The sequence below is a fragment of the Takifugu flavidus genome, chromosome 5 (assembly GCF_003711565.1).
Source record: "Takifugu flavidus isolate HTHZ2018 chromosome 5, ASM371156v2, whole genome shotgun sequence".
In the NCBI taxonomy this organism is placed as follows: Eukaryota; Metazoa; Chordata; class Actinopteri; order Tetraodontiformes; family Tetraodontidae; genus Takifugu; species Takifugu flavidus.
The window spans coordinates 6,544,690-6,562,584 of record NC_079524.1 but is presented as its reverse complement, the minus strand read 5'-3'; the positions used below and the strand labels follow the sequence as shown (position 1 = coordinate 6,562,584).

General features: G+C 40.4%; 2 protein-coding genes across 2 annotated transcripts in view; both read right to left on the bottom strand.

Annotated features, from left to right (window-relative positions):
- LOC130525957 (dynein axonemal heavy chain 10-like) overlaps positions 1-8,190 on the bottom strand; it is a 17,910-nt gene extending 9,720 nt beyond the window's left edge. Inside the window, exons 1-27 of the mRNA XM_057033273.1 lie at positions 7,918-8,190; positions 7,319-7,395; positions 7,107-7,209; positions 6,887-7,002; positions 6,536-6,752; positions 6,190-6,347; positions 5,779-6,009; positions 5,473-5,663; positions 5,180-5,375; positions 4,903-5,097; positions 4,648-4,818; positions 4,338-4,514; positions 4,070-4,228; positions 3,805-3,983; positions 3,566-3,717; positions 3,289-3,456; positions 2,979-3,186; positions 2,719-2,875; positions 2,164-2,643; positions 1,919-2,077; positions 1,719-1,835; positions 1,536-1,638; positions 1,247-1,425; positions 942-1,153; positions 600-756; positions 279-512; positions 77-199 (exon numbers count right to left, since the gene is read on the bottom strand). Of these exons, the coding sequence (XP_056889253.1) occupies positions 77-199; positions 279-512; positions 600-756; positions 942-1,153; positions 1,247-1,425; positions 1,536-1,638; positions 1,719-1,835; positions 1,919-2,077; positions 2,164-2,643; positions 2,719-2,875; positions 2,979-3,186; positions 3,289-3,456; positions 3,566-3,717; positions 3,805-3,983; positions 4,070-4,228; positions 4,338-4,514; positions 4,648-4,818; positions 4,903-5,097; positions 5,180-5,375; positions 5,473-5,663; positions 5,779-6,009; positions 6,190-6,347; positions 6,536-6,752; positions 6,887-7,002; positions 7,107-7,209; positions 7,319-7,395; positions 7,918-8,143 (4,845 nt within the window). The 5' untranslated portion in view covers positions 8,144-8,190. The remainder of the gene's footprint in view (positions 1-76; positions 200-278; positions 513-599; positions 757-941; positions 1,154-1,246; positions 1,426-1,535; positions 1,639-1,718; positions 1,836-1,918; positions 2,078-2,163; positions 2,644-2,718; positions 2,876-2,978; positions 3,187-3,288; positions 3,457-3,565; positions 3,718-3,804; positions 3,984-4,069; positions 4,229-4,337; positions 4,515-4,647; positions 4,819-4,902; positions 5,098-5,179; positions 5,376-5,472; positions 5,664-5,778; positions 6,010-6,189; positions 6,348-6,535; positions 6,753-6,886; positions 7,003-7,106; positions 7,210-7,318; positions 7,396-7,917) is intronic.
- Positions 8,191-9,244: 1,054 nt separating this feature from the next.
- atp6v0a2b (ATPase H+ transporting V0 subunit a2b) lies at positions 9,245-17,477 on the bottom strand. Its single transcript, XM_057032521.1, has 20 exons — positions 16,979-17,477; positions 16,577-16,655; positions 16,195-16,292; positions 15,869-16,006; positions 15,672-15,769; positions 15,226-15,352; positions 15,046-15,128; positions 14,854-14,947; positions 14,263-14,475; positions 13,812-13,962; positions 13,449-13,588; positions 13,189-13,346; positions 13,009-13,099; positions 12,299-12,417; positions 12,010-12,220; positions 11,784-11,903; positions 11,581-11,700; positions 11,382-11,499; positions 10,512-10,683; positions 9,245-10,431 (listed from the first exon to the last, which is right to left on the bottom strand). Exons 1-20 carry the CDS (start codon positions 17,093-17,095, stop codon positions 10,329-10,331), a joined length of 2,550 nt encoding a protein of 849 aa, XP_056888501.1. The 5' UTR covers positions 17,096-17,477; the 3' UTR covers positions 9,245-10,328.
- Positions 17,478-17,895: the final 418 nt, after the last annotated feature.

Genomic DNA, 17,895 nt, shown 5'->3' with positions numbered 1-17,895 from the left:
CAGATACAAGTTAGATTAAAAGCTCCAGTAGTAGATAACTTTATTTTCATCATCTATCACTGCGAGGTGTATTCACTTCTTTAAATTGTTGATCAAGTCTATCAAATTTCTTTGCTTCTGTGGGTAACTGAGCACGAATGTCACCACCGATGAAAATACTTTCAAGGTACATCCATTTCCGCTGCACCATCATCCACACCTGTGTGGAAACATTTCACAGATAAGTTATTGTTATTTGGATCAGTTTAAACATTAAGGGTTGCAAAAGTCTTACAGACCTCTATGGTCTCATTGATAAGGGAGAGGTCTTTTTCCCATTGTTGTATGGTGCTAAGAAATGGGCCAACGAAACGGCTGCCTGCCATGCTCTGTAAATTCATGGCATCGTTGTCCACCGTCAACAGGATTTCATCCACTGCTCCCAGAATCAAACCACGTTCCTGGGTGCCTTTAACATATGGCATGACACTAAACTTCATGTTTTCCCATGTGGTCACGACCTCCTTCACTCCCTGGAAGGCCACACAACAATAATTTCAGATTAGAGAAATATACCACTCTGCTTGGAATAACTCAAAAAGGAAAATTAAACGACTAACCTTTTCAATTCCAAGCTCTTTTACAGCACAGGTGACTATCTCCTCTATGACATCTGTATGTTTGTGCAACTCCATGGCAAACATGTTCTCCAGAGTGAAGCTCTCAGCGTTGATCTCAAAGTTAGCACCTGTCCTTTTCATCAGGTCTTTCCAGTGTCTGGTGTCCAGACACAGATGCATTTCATTTACAGTGTGTCAATAATTTAAGTCCAAATTATTGTGGTGACAATGTCATATCTTAGTCAGCATAAACAGTAAATGATTTAAAAGCATTTTACTGTTATTGTAGCATGTTGAGTTGACTTCGACTACCTACTAAGTTGAGTTATAAGACAATCTGACCTGTCTCTCAGAGCGTCGTTCTTCAAGTCGAGTAGAAGAGGCAGAGATTCTTTGAATTCCTTCATGCGGCCATCAACAAAGAAGGCCACGGGTAATGCCCGCACATGTTTAGGCAGCTGCTTTAAGGTTTTAATAAAACTATCAACACCCTCCTGTAGTTGATGAATGTTTAAATCCGCCCACAAGGTCTGAGACCATTTGGACTTTGCCTTCTGAAAGATGCAACAACGAAAGCAATATGAAAACCCCCCCAATAATAATCATATCTCAGGAGGCCATTTTAATTTCACATTGACATCACCAACCTTCTGAGCTTCATAGACATCGTATATCTGTTTCAAACCCTTTATGTCCTTTTGAACATTGATTAAATCAACGTGCACACTGATGGGCAGATCTAACAGCTTCTGAGCTTTTGCTAGCTCCTGTTGGGCTGCAACTACCTTTGCAAGATCCATCTCGTATGTTCCCAAAATATTCAGTCCTGCACAAAAGAATGACAAAACTATGGTGACTAGTAATTTTTGTAGTTAATACCACATAATATCCCTCTAGATCCAGCCACGAATGATTTAGGGGCAATTGTACAAGTACCTTTCTCCAAATCATCTCCCACAGTTCCAGGACCATGCATGTTGAAGCTTTCAGTGAAGAAAGTCAGTTCCTCCTCAAACTCTTCAAGCTTCTGCTGAGTAACCTTTCAGTGTAATGTAAGAACTTTAAAAGAGAACTGTAAGTGATTATGGGTCATTATCTGTCAGTGGTGTGATATCTTACCACACTAAATGACTTCTTGACATCTGCCAGGCTTAGATCCACTTGTCTGGCTTCTTGAAATAGATTTTCCCATATTTGTCCAATTTTAGCCTTCAGTTCCAGTTCATCCTGACCAACCTTGAATAGAAAGAGTACACACGAATTTAAAAAAAGTTAAGTAAATGCGTGATGTCGAGAACATGTAATTGAACACCTAGTACCTCAAACTTGTACATGGCTAGTGTCCTATATCTTTCCTGGATATCATAAAGCTTCATCTCTACATCTACTGCCATGTTCCTGATGTCTGAAATAGCGGTGAGGACAGTCTTCAGCTCTTCGAACGTGGTAGGGTTCAGTTTTAGAGTTGTTGAAAGTTGCTGTAGTATAAAGCAAAGTGTAAAGCACAACTGAATTGAAGAACGCTCAAGAGTAAAATATGACACACGCTGTGGAGGCTTAATACCATAAAGTTATCTCTGAAGCTGAAGAGATCTTCTTTTGAGGGAATGTTGAGCAGGCTACCTAAAGAACTGATCCAGGAAAGAGCAATCTCCTGCACCGTTTGCACCAGTGGCTCTAGATTCAGGTGCATGACTTCCATATGTTTACACAGAGGTTCACGCACTGCCTCCTGGTATATATTATAAAAGAACTGTAGCTTATTGTCATACATCACCCAGGATGGTTTTTTTGCAGCAAACTTTTCAGTGATAATGGCCTTGTTCCTCTCCCAAAGAGGCTGGTAGTATTTCCAGTAATGAAGGTATTGATCAACAGAGTAGAGCAGCTGCTGGACTGTCTGGGATACAGTGTGGGCGCCCTCATTTATCTCAGGGTGCTGCCACAGGTCAGAACAGAAGCTAAAGGTAATCAACTCCTCTTCACCATCTACTTGTTGTGGCGGGCATTCAATGCAGGTGCCGTGCATCCAGCGCACAATGTGCTAAAACGAAAATAATGGACAAAGTTAATCCACATTCTCCGTCTTAGGCTCCAACTCTTTTAATGACTATCCCACCTTGGTGCACTCCACACATTCTCTGACACACTGCATGATCAGCCGGTAGATGTCATTCTTAAAAGGCTGTAACACAATTTTAGGAGCAGACAGGATGACATCAATTTGGAAAAGAGGTGTACGTCCTCTCAGGGCCATGTTAAAAGCCTGAAAATTCCTAAATGGGAGATTGAACAATGGCAAGAGTGAATAAATTAGTGGCATATCAAAGAGTGTGACTACTCCTTAAGTAGCTGAATTTAAAAATACACAATTTTTACCTCAGCAGCATCGTTATGAGGGAGTCAAGCACCTTGCGCTCCCAGTGGTGGTAATAATCTGCCATACATTTGGCTCTTCCACTGTTGGTTCCCTTGATCAAACGCTCAATCATTATAATTAGAGGGCCAATTCCAGCATACTTTTTAATCAGAGAAGTCACAGTCTTGGTTCGTTCCTTTTCAATGTACTCAAAGAACTTTTTGATCACTTAAAAAAGTCACAAAGTCAAGTAAATGAAAAGTAAATAGAAATGATGGATAGTAGAATAATAACTTTACAATATCAGACAATTCTATCACATCAATTTACCTGGTAAGTCATCTGCTCTATCAGGTTGTTGAGGCAATTTTAGCAATTTAGCTGTGGCAATAGACTGCAATATGGACTCAATGTCTCGTTCATATTTCTGAATATGTTTTACCACCGACTCAAACTTGGAGACAGTCTGAAGGCTTTGGCCAATGAAGTCACTGATACCTAAAACCAGACACATATTGACATATTTGAATTTGTGCAGGAACATTAACAGAGCACAAGAGTGCATAATTAGATTACAAGAACATTTTGGATTCTGTCAGCAACATACCCAAAGAATTCCAGTTGAGACTCTTACATCCAATATAAATTTCCTTTTGGACAGCGCTGATTTGTTCAGCTAGCATAAAGGTCTTCATCTCATCCAGGCTGTTGAGTGCAGCGTGGTAACGGTTCACAAGCTTATGCAGGTCATCAGAGTGCCTAAATATTAAATTCAAAACATGTCAAAAGCTGCAACGATCAGTTTTTTGCAGATTCTTCCAAACCCTTTTCATTAATTTTTAATACCTAATCAATTTGTATTCCTGTAAGGCAACATTTAGAGCCACGGGAGGCACAGAGTATCCCAGTAAACCAAGGTATCTGGCTTCAGAGATGATTTCCTTGATTTCTGGAGCAAAGTTGACAATGAACCACATGTTGTTCTTCTTGGAGTAGTTTGGAGTTTTTGGGACATCTTTAAGAGGCTGTGGTTTTAGAAGAGTATGGAGAGCTGCCGTCTATACTGTATGACTTAACACCAGCAAGCATTTAAATGGTGTGTGATACAAACCAAATCTAGCTGGGCATGGCTTTCACTTTTGATCATAGCCAACAAGGGTCTTTTCATCAGCAGTGGTAAACTGCGTTCGGTCTCAGCTTTCCACTGGTCATACTTCTTCATCTCATAGTCTCTCAACGTCAGCGCCATTCCCTCATACTCGTCCATGGCCTGAGCAAAGTGCACCGAAATCAAGTTAGAGTTTGTCAAATTTTGGAAATGTATGACAATCCTTCAGTCCTTCTTATACAGTAAACTTAGCAATAAAAACATGACTCACTGTTCTGATGTGTTCAGACTCTCTCATCTCTGGAACCTTTAGGAAGGAGGTGATGGATTTTTTGAGGCGCCGGAAAAGAAACTGTGACCATGTTATGGCTCCTGCTACCGGAGGTTCGTGCTTATTTCGCGGAGGTTTGTCCTTCATTGTCTCAAAGATTTCCTTTGTGTGTTCCACCTGCAGGAAAACAGTACAACCACTCTTTTAACTGTGAATACAGAACAAGTTTTTATCCGGTTCAAGAGAGTGGACATTTCTTTAGCAAGTCATATGGAATTGTTGCCACAGAAGACAGATGTACATGAAGTACCTCTTTGCAATACTGAATCAGGACATCATTAAACTTCCTCATCAAATGTCTGTTGATGGCTTGCCTAGCATGGACGTGTTTAAACTTCAGGAGCATTTTGAAAGCAGCAGTTGAAGAGCGCAGCGTCTTAAAGGACTGATCAATAATGGAGATGGCCTCTTCCTCGATAACCTGAGCCGACACATGATGGACAGTAGATGCACTGATTTTAAGATAGAAGTCACAGTTTTGCCTACGTAGATGTTGTAAACCCACCTTAACTGCTGCGTTGAAGTCGTGCATGATCATCTTCCAGCTGCTCAAGTTACAGATGTTGAAAGGATTAAAATCGACCTCCTCGATAGGCAGAGACAGCTCAGCCACTCTGCAGAGAATTCCATCAACTTGCTCATGGTCACTGGTCACAGACTTTAGATCTGGACCAAAGGTTTTATCAAACTCCTCCAAAGTCTGCACAAGATGGACCTCGATTACTTCATTTTAAGCTGTTAGGATATTTCATGTAACATTAATCAATGTTATCAACACAAACCAGTAAAACATTGCACAGGTCCTGACAGATAGAAGCCATATAATCTGTCCTCTCAAATAGTCTTCTACGATCAAATTCCCAGCGTGAGTAACTCCCAGACTCCTCTATTTCAGCACGCATTTCAAAGTATGATATTTTCCACTGATCCAGAATCTGCTTGGCATCACGCAGCACAGCTATGGCCACTTCTTTACCTCTGCCAGAGGAACAGCACATTGTAAATTCAGCCTGAACCTCAAAACAACTGTTTTCACGACAGGAATCTCATTCTTATCCATCTTGTCCTAACATACTTAAATATTTTAGGGACATCAATTGCTTGAGCCACACGTTCACAAAGTTGCCAGGCGATTCGCTCCATTAGAGGAACCATGCGCTCGTTGGTGTTGTAGTGGCAAGACAGCATCCATACGATCTGCAGGCTGTCCATTAGGGGAGGGATAGTTTCCAAAATCACACCAAAATTTGCCCCAGTTGCCAAATTCTGAAAAAATAAAAAATAAATAAATAAAATAAATGCTTTTACGACTGTATACCTCTGGGCATATATTGCCAATTTAAAAGCGAATTCATGTCAATGAACTTAATAAAAGCGATACCATAAAGTGCCTCTCCAGAGTGTTGAGGAAGCGTAAATTATCGTCTGACTCTAGGCGGTATTTGTTCAGTTCAGCAACTGTTCCTTCCAGAATCTGAATAATGCCTGAATCTGTTTTGGTCATGACCTCTATGACCTTTGTAACCAGAGGCTGTTTAAGTTGTTCACTTAGTGTCCTCAGGGTGGAACTACGCTCCTGCCAAAAGATGATCTCAGCCAAAGGTCCGGGCGTCTGGAGCAAGAGAGAAAGCTGCTGATGTTAATGTTGATTCATTTGTTCGTTCAAGCAGAGACAGTGTACACCAGTGAATGATTCATGCGACTACCAGCAGTAACTGTGTGGATTCCACCTTCCAGTAAAGCTTGGCCAACACATCCTCTCAGAACCTCTTAACATGGCAGAACCACCAACCTGAGGCTTTTTGTGTTGCTGCTCCTCGAGAACAACAGTAATGTTGGTCTGCCAGCTCATCACACACTGCTCCAGCTTCTCCACCGTCTCTGGACTACAACAAAGTTCATTTACGTCCGGCTGTAGATCTACTTCAGGGATGTTCAACGTAACTTTGTCTACAACGCAGATATTATTCATGATTGGTAAGTTGCAATTTCACAATCAAAATATGTTCCACAATGACAGCAGCTCAACAATATTTGTACTGTTAGACAACGCTTGATAACAACCTTCCTTCCACAATGCCTGACTGTCTCAATAAACATATAATAACATCTTCAGAAGGTTTTTATAATCATCACACCTTGTATCTGGAGATCTTGAAGGGTGGTTTCAACCACACCCATAAATTTGTAGATCCTGTTGAGCAACTCATCGCGATATGTGAACTCTTGACCTGACTTCGCATCATTCTCCTTCATGAACACTCTGCTCTCCTCTGTTGTTGTCGAATCTGGCCCGGTTTGGTAAGCAGAACCATTAATCTTTGCTTGGCGGGCACTGAGCAACGGTACTTCCAACTGATAAGAGAAACAGTAGAAATATGCCGTTGTTAATAACGATTTACTGCGTCCAGGACGTCTGATGTTGACCGGTTCTTGGCTATCTGATGGTGAGGGTTCCTTGTTCATGAATTTCACTACATTTTACTTACATATTTGAGTTTGTCCTGCAGTACACAAAGGGGGTGTCCATAGTGCATTCCAAGGTCAAATAGTCTTGGCATTAGGACATTGGCCTCATTCATATCCACTGGATCAACAATGGTCTCTATTCAAATACAAATTGTGACGCTAATTACATTTTCTTGATTAGTTTCTTTAATTATCAAACACACTTTACCCTGTTTTCACTGTACAGTCCCGTCATCTCACCCTTTGTGTTTCTTAAAAAGTAGAAGATGCAAGATTTTAAAAATCTTTCCAGATTTTTGTCCACGGCTGAACGCAGCTCAGCAAGATAGGCCATCTCAATCCTCTGAAAATCACAAAGAAATAAATGCTCACCCTGTAATTCATGATGTGAAATATGGTCATAATTAGAAAGCAAATGGGGTATTAAATCTAGAATTAAGATCTGATCTCACGTGGCAAGGACGGGGCTCCTTTGGCACATCAGAGGAGAGCCCTCCATCCTTTACTGTCAAGGACTCTCTATCAGGATCTGCAAAGATTCCATTTTCTACTGTTTATGAAAGCATTCATTGCAATGGCCATAAGACAGAAAGTTTGATTCAAACATCCTACCACTAAAGTTCTCATTAGTCATTTGGGGCCTCTGGCATTCATTTTAAAAAATCAGAAAATTCTTATAGCTTAATAATCACAACACTTTATCATTATTATTTCTGGCTAAACTGTAAATAACATCCATCTGGGTGGATACGATGTTCAGAGCCAAAACTGTTGACCAGAATTGGCTAAAGAAAAAAAAAATCCATTAATCTCTTTTAGATGACAGCAGTTTCCAAGGGTGTCGAGTGTAAAATGATTGCAAAATAACACAACAGTGTCTTGTAATATTATTCAGCATTACCAGTTTGACCATTTGCAGGTCACAAGGACCTGGATGCTCCCTTTAAGAATACCAAGACATCATTTTAATGTGTTGTTTGGGGCCAACTGCAAACTATCATGAACTACTCTTGAACCAAATTTTAAGTCACTTGTATTCCCCTAAACTTACCGGCAAAAATGTCCATTTCTGTTTCTTCCTCTGTGATTGTCAGGAAAAACATGAGACAGATTGACGAGTCTTCATCCGTGAGGACATTTAAAAAACGGATAATTTTCTCTTCTGCTTCTCCATCGTTTCGACTTAGAAGCTCGTCGAAACAATTGCAGTCCGTTAAATTGAAGCCTGCAGAAACGCACCGTTTGAGCCACTCCACTCGTAAGTCGTCGTGGGCCATGGCGAAAAAAAGTCACATTTTATACTGACAATTAAGAAACAGGTGCCGCTGTCATGATGTAAATTGCATCGAAGTTGGAGAAAAAGGTCAAGAACGGTGTTGTAGGTCCTGAGTATGTCCTGAGTTACTGTTGCCATGACAACACTAAATACGGAACCTGGCTTCGAAACCTCGTTTCTTGGTACCGGGTTATTGCAACGCACCTGTCAGGAGAGGGCGCGCGAGTTCCGGTCAGACACAGCGGCGTTTCCGTTCGGAGCGTCTTTAAAAAGGGGGGCGTTTGTTGTGGACGTCGGCAGCACAGTTTTGTTATTGCGATGGTGAACATGTAAACGAAACAATTACTTTTTTTATTATCCATTTTGAAGCCAAGTCAATTTTATTTGGAAATCCCGCAATCACAATTTGTCTCAGCGGTCTTTACAATTTATACAGTCCAAGATACCAAAACCCTCTCGGCAAGCTGCAACAATAAAATTAAACACTGAAATCCAAATAGAAATAAGATCCTGGGGAAAACGTTGAAGAAATCTCAAGAATAGCCAAAGTTACTGTATTGGTTCAATTGACCAGAATTATCAAACAGCTAGAACATTCCACACACACGTAAAACACGTTAGACTTGCTTAAGAAAACAAGCACTTGAAAGTCCCTATTGTACCAGGCAGTCAGTTAAATCCCAACTCACTGTAGGATCTTTGCATTTTGATTCTTTACAGATGAAGGTATTGGCCAGATATTTTGCATGTTTGTTTTTTGGTTTGTTTTCTTATACTGGAAATGCGGGTCGAGTCCCAATTTTCCATAAGGACATAAGATAGTAATCTGCCCTTGTTTGTTCTTAAAAATAAAAATCTAAATGATGGGTTTAATATTTTTAAGAAACAAAAACCAGGAAATGAAATCATAATTTGACATGAAAATTCAAATATTGGCCCTTGCAAAACAAAGTAATCCCTCTACAATGAAATACACATTCATTGTTTAAGGACTTAAAGCTATCAACAGGAAATATACGTGGCATCCAAGATACTGGTATCTTGGATAAAATTGTTTGCAGCCAGATGTATACTGTATATGATAAAAGAATGGAGAAGGAAATAATTCAAACAAATATGATTTATTAGCCTAAAAATATCTCAAAAGCCATTAAGCAAGGAGTGCTGAACAAAGAACAAACAATCCGTCATAAATTTAGGCAACATTAAATCTGTGCTGGAAGGAATGACAACAACCTTTTGACCAGCACACATATAGGAAGAAATACCAGTGGTTAATTAATCTTCATTCAGCAAAGGTTACTTGTGACATTAAACTATCCCTTGATCTTATATGTGTGGCAGTGCTAAAAGCACAGGGTCTAAAAGTAACGGGCTCCTGAGTCAACTAACAAATAACTTCAGTTTTCCATGAATGCACAATCAATACATCGTAAGAAACCAAATATCCCTATCACCATTTCTATTTAACATCCTTTAGAAATCACAACATTTTGAAATATAATAAATTAAAATCTTTTTATAGAAGAATATACATCTCATACATTTCTGGCAAGAACATTTCAATATTTTTAAAGATCTTTTGCAGCATTTTCAGAAGCAAGATGAAGGTAGGTCATAGTGTTTGGAATATATTTGGTTGTAAATCTGTTAGGCAATTCAGTGCAATGACCTATGGAACAAAAGGACGTTCACTACCCAGTGTATGGAGCCAAAGACAAAGCTTGAAAGGCAAAACTGCACGAACGTACAAATATCTGTTATGATGAAAGATAACAAAAAAAGAAAAATGGGAGTTATTTTAATGGGCAACACAAAAATAATTTCAGTTATTCTTAAAAGCATAAAATGTTAAATATTTGGAACACTGAGTTTTTATGCCAATACTTCAAACATATAATTAACTGCTGACATGAATTTATTAACAAAGGGTTCTCAGTTGTTGAGCAGTGCACCTTTAGCTTCAGGAAATGGTTCACAGTGAAGAACACCGATTGTGGTACAAAATCCTCTTTGACACAGGCATGTTTTTCTAAAACTAAAAGCTCTTGTCTGGGTTCTGATAGTAGAAAAATCAAATATCAACTCATGACATCTGCAAAAGACACTTTTATAAGACACAGAACCCTGCTGATGTTGGCCGTTTATCACCTCACAGTATTAAACAATAGCGTCTGATAGTTCCGTCACAGTACACCATCAGACTCCAAGCTGGAGGGCAGGAGAGAGAAGGAAAATGGGTAAAACTTGACCCCGTTCCCAGTGTAAAATTTATTCTGAAACTCCACCCTGAGGAAAAAACAAAAACAAAACCATGACGTTTCATGTTTGCATCATTGGTAGTACTTTAAAGTTGACTGCTGTCGTACCAGTGTAGGCGGAGGGCATGAAGGAATGCAGACAGGCCCTCCATTACCAGGAGGATGGACACAGTGAGAACAGCAAAAAGGCCAAACACTGGCACCAAGAATAAAATCCCTAGACTGATGTCCATTCTCAGGCCAACCCTCATCACCATCGACCACAGCACTTCTGACAGCTCTGTGAAAGCAAGAGAGGACACATGAGCGATTATTAAGGGATTAAATCACCCAGGCCGTGTCGCCTTTGATTTACACCCTAACTGATCTTTAAATTCATCAGCCTAACTACTTGAAATTCAATGAGTTCAGCCTTTCACGCTCTCAACGCACATTTTGCCCATGTTAACTTGGGACAAACAAACTTTTGGTTATGGTGGTAATCTGAGGAGAGACAGTAAGTGTGTTTACATACACAAGGAAACCGAATTCCTGTTGTAGTTTGATAACATAAAATGCATCTGGATGTTTGCCGTGTGCATCACCATTAACACTGCACTCCTAGGTGCACCAAAAAACAACAACACACAAGCAGAAGTGAAATACTGAAACATAAACTCATCCATCAATACTGCTGTTCTGGCTGTGGCTGCTACCTCGCTGGTTGACTTCTTAAAGCATCATTGTGGTGTGACCACAAATCACCACCTGGGGTGTGTGTGTCTGTGTCTGTGTCTGTGTCTGTGTCTGTGTCTGTGTCTGTGTCTGTGTCTGTGTCTGTGTGTGGGGAGGGGGGGACGCCATACAAACTTTCATAATCTTTCTGTAATGTCCTTTACCGCTGTCAGCTGGTTACGGCAGAGGGAACGGAATATGAAAACTCTGATCTTACACTATATCTTCAGAGCACTCCCTTCCTGTGCAAATCTTTACACTCACGTGCATGTGCCAGGCTCAGGGCCCAGAGCCTTAGATAGGAGGCTGTGTTGGAGATGCAGCCCAGGCAGTACTCTATACCATGGATGGCCTGGTGCAAAAGCTCATCTGCAAAGTTAAACTGTGAAAGAAGCATGATTATGTGGATGCCAGACGGCAGTCTCTAGTCTGTTAAATATCCAGCTTGTTATGCTTTGCTCACATTCTCCGGCTCATGATCCCCGCTGGAGGAGAGGTCACTGTGGCTGCTGCCCTCCTCCATGTCGTGAGCCCTCAACAGGAAAAGCTCCTCATCACTGTCATGCCGCACACGTTCATACCCCTGACAAGAACCAGAAAAGTAAGTCGCATCTGTAATATTTTGAGATGTTTCACATATTCGCACACATGCTTTCCATGTCTCACCCTGTACATTCTCAGGTGCTGGTTTCCATTATGAAGCCAATAAAGGTAGAGAGGTTTCCCCAGAAATAAGACAGGCACTGACAGAACAGCAATGACCACTAAAAATATCTGCAGGCCATTCTGGAGAAAGCAGAACATCGATTTGTCAAACGTGGTGCAGTTTTTAAAGAGACTAAATTTAACATGCTCTGTCTAAACAGGGATTGATGCTGGATCAACTCATCACCTGTCCTGGGTAGAGGGGCTGCATTCCTCTTCCCTGCATAAGGAACATGTTTATGAAATGAATGAGGACGCTCGGAGCGTGTCTGGAGTCCTTCGCAGAAAAGACCAGCCACTTGTACATAATCATGAACACGAGGTAGCCAAACAGACACAGGAGGAACAGTAACTCTGGGAGGAATACCAAGAACAGGTGGTGTCTCTTCCTAAAGTGCCTGGTTCAAATGGAAAACAGCAAGCAGATCAGACCTGGACACTTAAGGACATTTCAACATTTAAAAATGGCTACTCACATGTAGTTGTAAGTGCTGAGAATCACGCCAAAGCTCATGTGAATGATACCCACTATCACTGACATCTTCATCTTATAGGAGTTCAGAAATGTAAGACGGTTGAATGCCAAGTTCCAAATCTTTTCAGCAACAACAAAAAAATATATATATTATTCTCAGTTCCCCATTTATAAACAGTAAAAGTAGAGATTTTGTTCTTGAGACAATCTGATAATATGATTCAATAACTGTCTGGAGTTTAAGCTAATTTGGTTTGGGCACAAAGTGTGTTCCTGTTTATGTAAGATCCCTGTACTGAAATGGCCTCCACAGTCACCAGACCTCAATCTACATTTAAGTGGTGCTGGAGGAAATATAAATTAGGGCTAAAATGCGATCCAACCAGTTCAAATAATCCAAGAACTGGCATTCTGTGAGCAAAATCAATATTTAAGAGAGAATTATTACAGTCTGACTCCAGAACTACCAAGCAGATAAAATACTGATCAAATATGAAGGGAAGATCTCATTCTCTGACTGAACAATTCGAGTCCAACACTGAGAGCAATTATTAACGTGAGTCAATTCTTAATTGCATTTGTGAACCTAAAGGGCAGAACAACATTTAGATGAGAATGATTTGCCTCCAAATTGAATTCACATGAGCGCAGGATCCATTGAGGGGCACACTGATGACAACTACTTTATTTTGATTTTGTATCTGTACTCACTGGGTCTATTCCAAAAGGATAGGGTCCATTAAAAACTCCTGTTACATTTGGGTCCAGAGTGAGGTACCTGTTCCCATAAATATCCTCCATCCTGTTAAGCAGAAACAAAAATGTCCAATGAAAAAGTAAGTTTGAGCTACAAATATTTAAACATAGATTTTAAATACTTTAAACACTCACTTCCACACGTTTTCTTTAAACATGGCATTCACGCTCCACCCAGAGCCAAATATGTTCAGTGACTTTGAGAAACAGTCGTTGTATATCAGGCCAGTATAAATGGAGAACAGGCCCATCATCAGGATGATGTAACGCCCCTCAAAGAACATGTTCCAGATCTGTGCGGTCACATCAGATCAGTCAAGTTTCATACCCTGAGCGCACTCCATCAGCTTTAACACTGAAATGATCCAAAAGTACTGTTGAAAGCACTCGCTCACCTCGTTCCTTGTGTTTTTGAGTTTGCGATTGTTCTCGTACAACACCATCCAGGAAGCAAACAGAGCCATGATGAGTCCATGACCCAGGTCCCCGAACATCACAGCAAACAAAAATGGGAATGTGATGATTGTAAAAGGAGCTAAAACGAGCAGAGAGAGATTCCTTTAAAAAGGGGATGCACAGAAAACGACCCCTACACATAAGATGTAAAAGACGCAAGCACAACTCAGTGTTGGATGACAATAATTTTCATAAATTAATCTAGTATAGCAATTCATCACAGGGGCAAGTATTGCATGATTAGGATTACGATCTATATAGTTGAATATCTGCGACACACACAGAACACCAGTCACACCCACCAGGGTTCACCTCCCTGTAGCTGCCCACACCATAGGCATCCACAATATTCTGGAATCCAGACGTGAATTTGTTGGTCCTTATTAGCGTCGGCGGAGTGTTGTTGGTCGGGATCCGATTGACAAAGGAAGGAACTGTTGCTCCGCTCTTTCTCTGAAATACCAATGTCCAACTGTAAGTGGGTCGCTGTGAAAGACTACTCATATTTATCATGACAACAGTTTGTTTCATCAAGCAGCTACAGTTACTAAACGGTAAATTAAAACATGGGGAGGAAACAAAACAACTCTGTTACGGTTCTTTCCAATTTAAAAATTAATAACTGCAGAAATGAGGAGATGAGTCCCGTTATTTTTCGGCAGTTGCATGTTTAAGCTACTTTAATGTGACGATTCTAATTCTATTGATTTATGCTGGACGTGAAGCAATCTGAGGTGTTGCAGCTGTACTCACAGAGCCTTCCTCCAGCGCCCGCCGCAGTTTGGGAATGTCATTAACAGGACACCAGACTTCGGCAATCAGACACTTGTTAGTGACATCGAAACTGCAGAGGTTTAGAATATAGTAGATGGCCTTCATCTTTTTGACTTGGATGATCCAGGTGTAAATGGATTCGGATGCTTTGATGAGGACCTGCCTCAAATAGTCCTCCGTCCTATGAAGTACCTGGAAAAATAAATTGTATGTCAAACATTGACAGAGTAACAGCTTTAGATTAAACAAGGGCTAGCTGTCAGAGTGTGTGTGTGTGTGTGTGTTTGAGTTTATACGTTCAAAAATAATACATGCTAGAAATGAGAGCCAGAGCAGGAAAGGGGAAAAGATGAGAGGAACGTTTGTGTGTCTGTGGCATTAGAACAAAACTGTTTAGCTCAGTCTTCGTGCTAATTCTGTCCTTCAGGGGAGTAAAACTCCTCATGCTCACATCAGGGTCAACATACCAAATACTTCATGCTTAATTCATAAACATTTAGACAGGGATATTTCCTATCAATGATTTTTTTTTTTAAAATCAGTATGATTGAAAAAAATGAAAAGACCTACAGTGTGAAGGTCTTGAATGCGAGTTTTTAGTCCTTCCAAAACATCATTCCTCTCCTCATTGCTACTGGGATACGGATACAAGTGACAGTGGTAGCTACGGGAGGAAATACGTGAAATACAAGACGCAATGATGAAAACAAACAAGTGTGATGCCCTCCCCAACTACACAACCATTAATGGTGGAATAATTACCAGTCACAGATTTTCTTCACTTTCTGTCCAATTTGGTCTCCCCAGTAAGAGATTAAGAACACAACACTTTTTGTGGGCTCCCCCTGCAGACACAAAATCAAAGCTGAGTTGTGGCTATTGCTGGGTTAAAATTGCTCTCATTGTAAATAAGCAAAGCTCCAAGTATCATGTTTTTGGTACCGTGTCAGGATTTTCCAGATACTCCTCGACCTCTGCATGGGTGAGTATGGTGTAGCCTTTACAAACTCTCCACAACATTCGTTCAAAGGCCTCGATCTTCACCCTCTGAATAATCCCAGAAACAAAACTGCAGGAAGAAGAAAACATGTATGACTTCCTGTCCACAGTGTGTATCTCCTGTCTGTATATTGCAGTCAGTACAATTGCACATTAATTTTTCTCATTACATTTAACATTAAAGATCTCAACCTATTTGACAGGACTGCATGAATGTGAATGTAACGATTAATATCTTGTGACAAAGATGTCAGAGAGTGTTGAGGGTTTATTCTGAACATTGCAGAATCCACATGTTGTATCGTGAGTTCACTCTGATGAGGAAAAAAGACATTACAATGTTCTTGTAAGACATTACAAGAACATCTGAGAAGCACACTTCCTCTCACCCCAGTTTGGCTCCCAGCCTCTGCATGCTGCTGTAGTCCATCATCGTGTCTTTGTCAAGAAAGGGAAACTCTTCATAGTGTAACTGTGGATGTTCTCGCTACAAGAACCACGAGAGGAAAACAGATGAAACACCAAAGGAATGAAAATCTACTTTATTTTGTACTGTGAATATGGCCGCTCAACAGTGAACACCGACCTCGGCAGATCTTTGAACAAAACTGCGCGTTATTCGCAGCATGTGCATGTACTCCGTCAACTCAAGCAGGTTTCTCTGCAGCTTCTCTTTATTTCTGGTCACTTCCCCCAACTCTACTTCTAGTCTCTGTAGCTGTTCCTGTGCACACAGACACGCTATGTCAATATAAAATGACTACTGTCAATGACTACATAAAACAGGTTGGAGATCATTATTAAATAAAGTCCCAATCTTCATAAATCCTCTGGGGCATCCCAGTTTTCTGTTACTACAGTCTAATGTTAGCTATTAAAAACATATCTGGACATTGTTTGTGAGTAACTCACCATTATAGACAGGATGTGCTTAGGTAGAGGAGCTATTGGGTTAACATCACCCTCTGGTAGAGAAATATCAGCTTTTTTAACTTCTTTCATAAGATATCCTGTATAAAAAGTTAGAAACAACAAGTTCTGAGATGCACTAATACATTGTAAAAGGTGAAAGTATAAAATGTAAAGCTTTGAACACTAAAAAGATACAGAGATGAACACTTGTTCTCATCTTTCAAACATTTAATGTGTTATCATTTTGATCATGTTAGTCTCACATTTTTTAACACTTTAAAGGCCAGTTTCATCACAAATTAGTGGAGACCAGAAACTTGATCAAACACATGTTCAGCAGATATTTAGCCTTGTTGATAAAAGAAAATCCATGTTTGCTTACCAAGGATCCTCTCCATTTCCTCACATTTTTTGATCTCACTGACATATTTTCGCTGGAACGTATTAACAGTAGGATTGAGCTGCGAACAAGGCCAAGCAGACATTTTATACACTTTGGAAATCAACATTTCCTCACTTTCATTCAGTTTGCAGGATACTTTATTGTCCCATCAACTCTGCATTCCAAGAGCTGACACCAGTTACTGAGAGGATTATTTTGCCAACATTTTAGGACAGACGTACAAGTTAAGGGTTAGAAATCGAGGTCCTTCACGTCAACACTGTAATTCAAATTTCAGGACAGAGCCAAGGACAGCGACTAACTTTTAAAATTAGACATCTGTGGACATATCTAGAAAGCGAAGAGTCAGGATGTTAGAAATTCATCTATATCGCGACTTACATCTCTAAATTCCACCAGTCCCAGTTCTCCCAGTTCACTGATGCAGTCGTAGGCTGAGCCGGACTGCAGGAACAGTTGGGCCAGACACATTTCTTCTCCTCGGAACAGAGAACCCATTTTGACAGTTCCTCTCGATATTTGCCAGTGCAGATGCGAGCACGAGGTTTTGTGCAATGACCTCAGGGGAAAAGTCGGTAGAGTTTAAAGTATCATGCTACGGCCGCAGGTTCAGACAGCTGACACTTTAGACAAAGTTGTTGCGTTCCACGGAGCTGTAGCCGCAGCTAATCAGCTAGCTAGCGGATGAGTTTCGTGGTAAAAGTGGTATTTTACAAAATCTGTAAAAAATAGCTTCCGGTGGGCAAACAGTCGGTGCTGCACCTGCTAATGAGAAAAATCGAATTTCTGTCAAAAAAAATGTTTTACAGTTTCCAAAGTTTTAGAACACGTCCTCCGGCTGCCATGTCCCCGATGTTACACGTCACTGAAGTTCCTGTTCTGGAGTGAGTCAGCAAATTGGAGTGGATAATAAGCGCTGACGCCAGTCTCCTTTTGTTGTACAGTTACGCGAGGAGCTGATATGAATTAACAATATTTTTTTAATAAGGAAAACATACTGTTGAATTACACTTTGAGCACGTTTTTTTCTTGTTTGTTCTTTGTTGGAGTGCGCGGAAAATGCAGTTTATTTTCTATATCGAATGCGGCTTTAAAACATTTCATTTCAAATTCACGTTTTATGCTTTGTACATGCAGAGGCTGCACAGATGACTATTATATCGCATGCTCTTACTGGACTTTCGTGAAACTGTATAAGGCACTTTATAGCTGTGCTTTTCAATTGAATCAAATAGTACGGCTCACTGAATAGATGCGGATTTCTCATCTCGTGTCCCTCGCGGTCATACTGCCCACGT

Excerpts from the sequence above, each read along its gene's own strand:
- atp6v0a2b (XM_057032521.1), bottom strand. The coding sequence starts at position 17,095 with ATGGGTTCTCTGTTCCGAGGAGAAGAAATGTGTCTGGCCCAACTGTTC. Across the intron at positions 13,589-13,811 it reads CTACAGGGAGGTGAACCCTG|CTCCTTTTACAATCATCACA; the intron begins GTGGGTGTGACT and ends TGCTCGTTTTAG. Across the intron at positions 11,500-11,580 it reads GGGATCATGAGCCGGAGAAT|TTTAACTTTGCAGATGAGCT; the intron begins GTGAGCAAAGCA and ends CTTCTTTCACAG.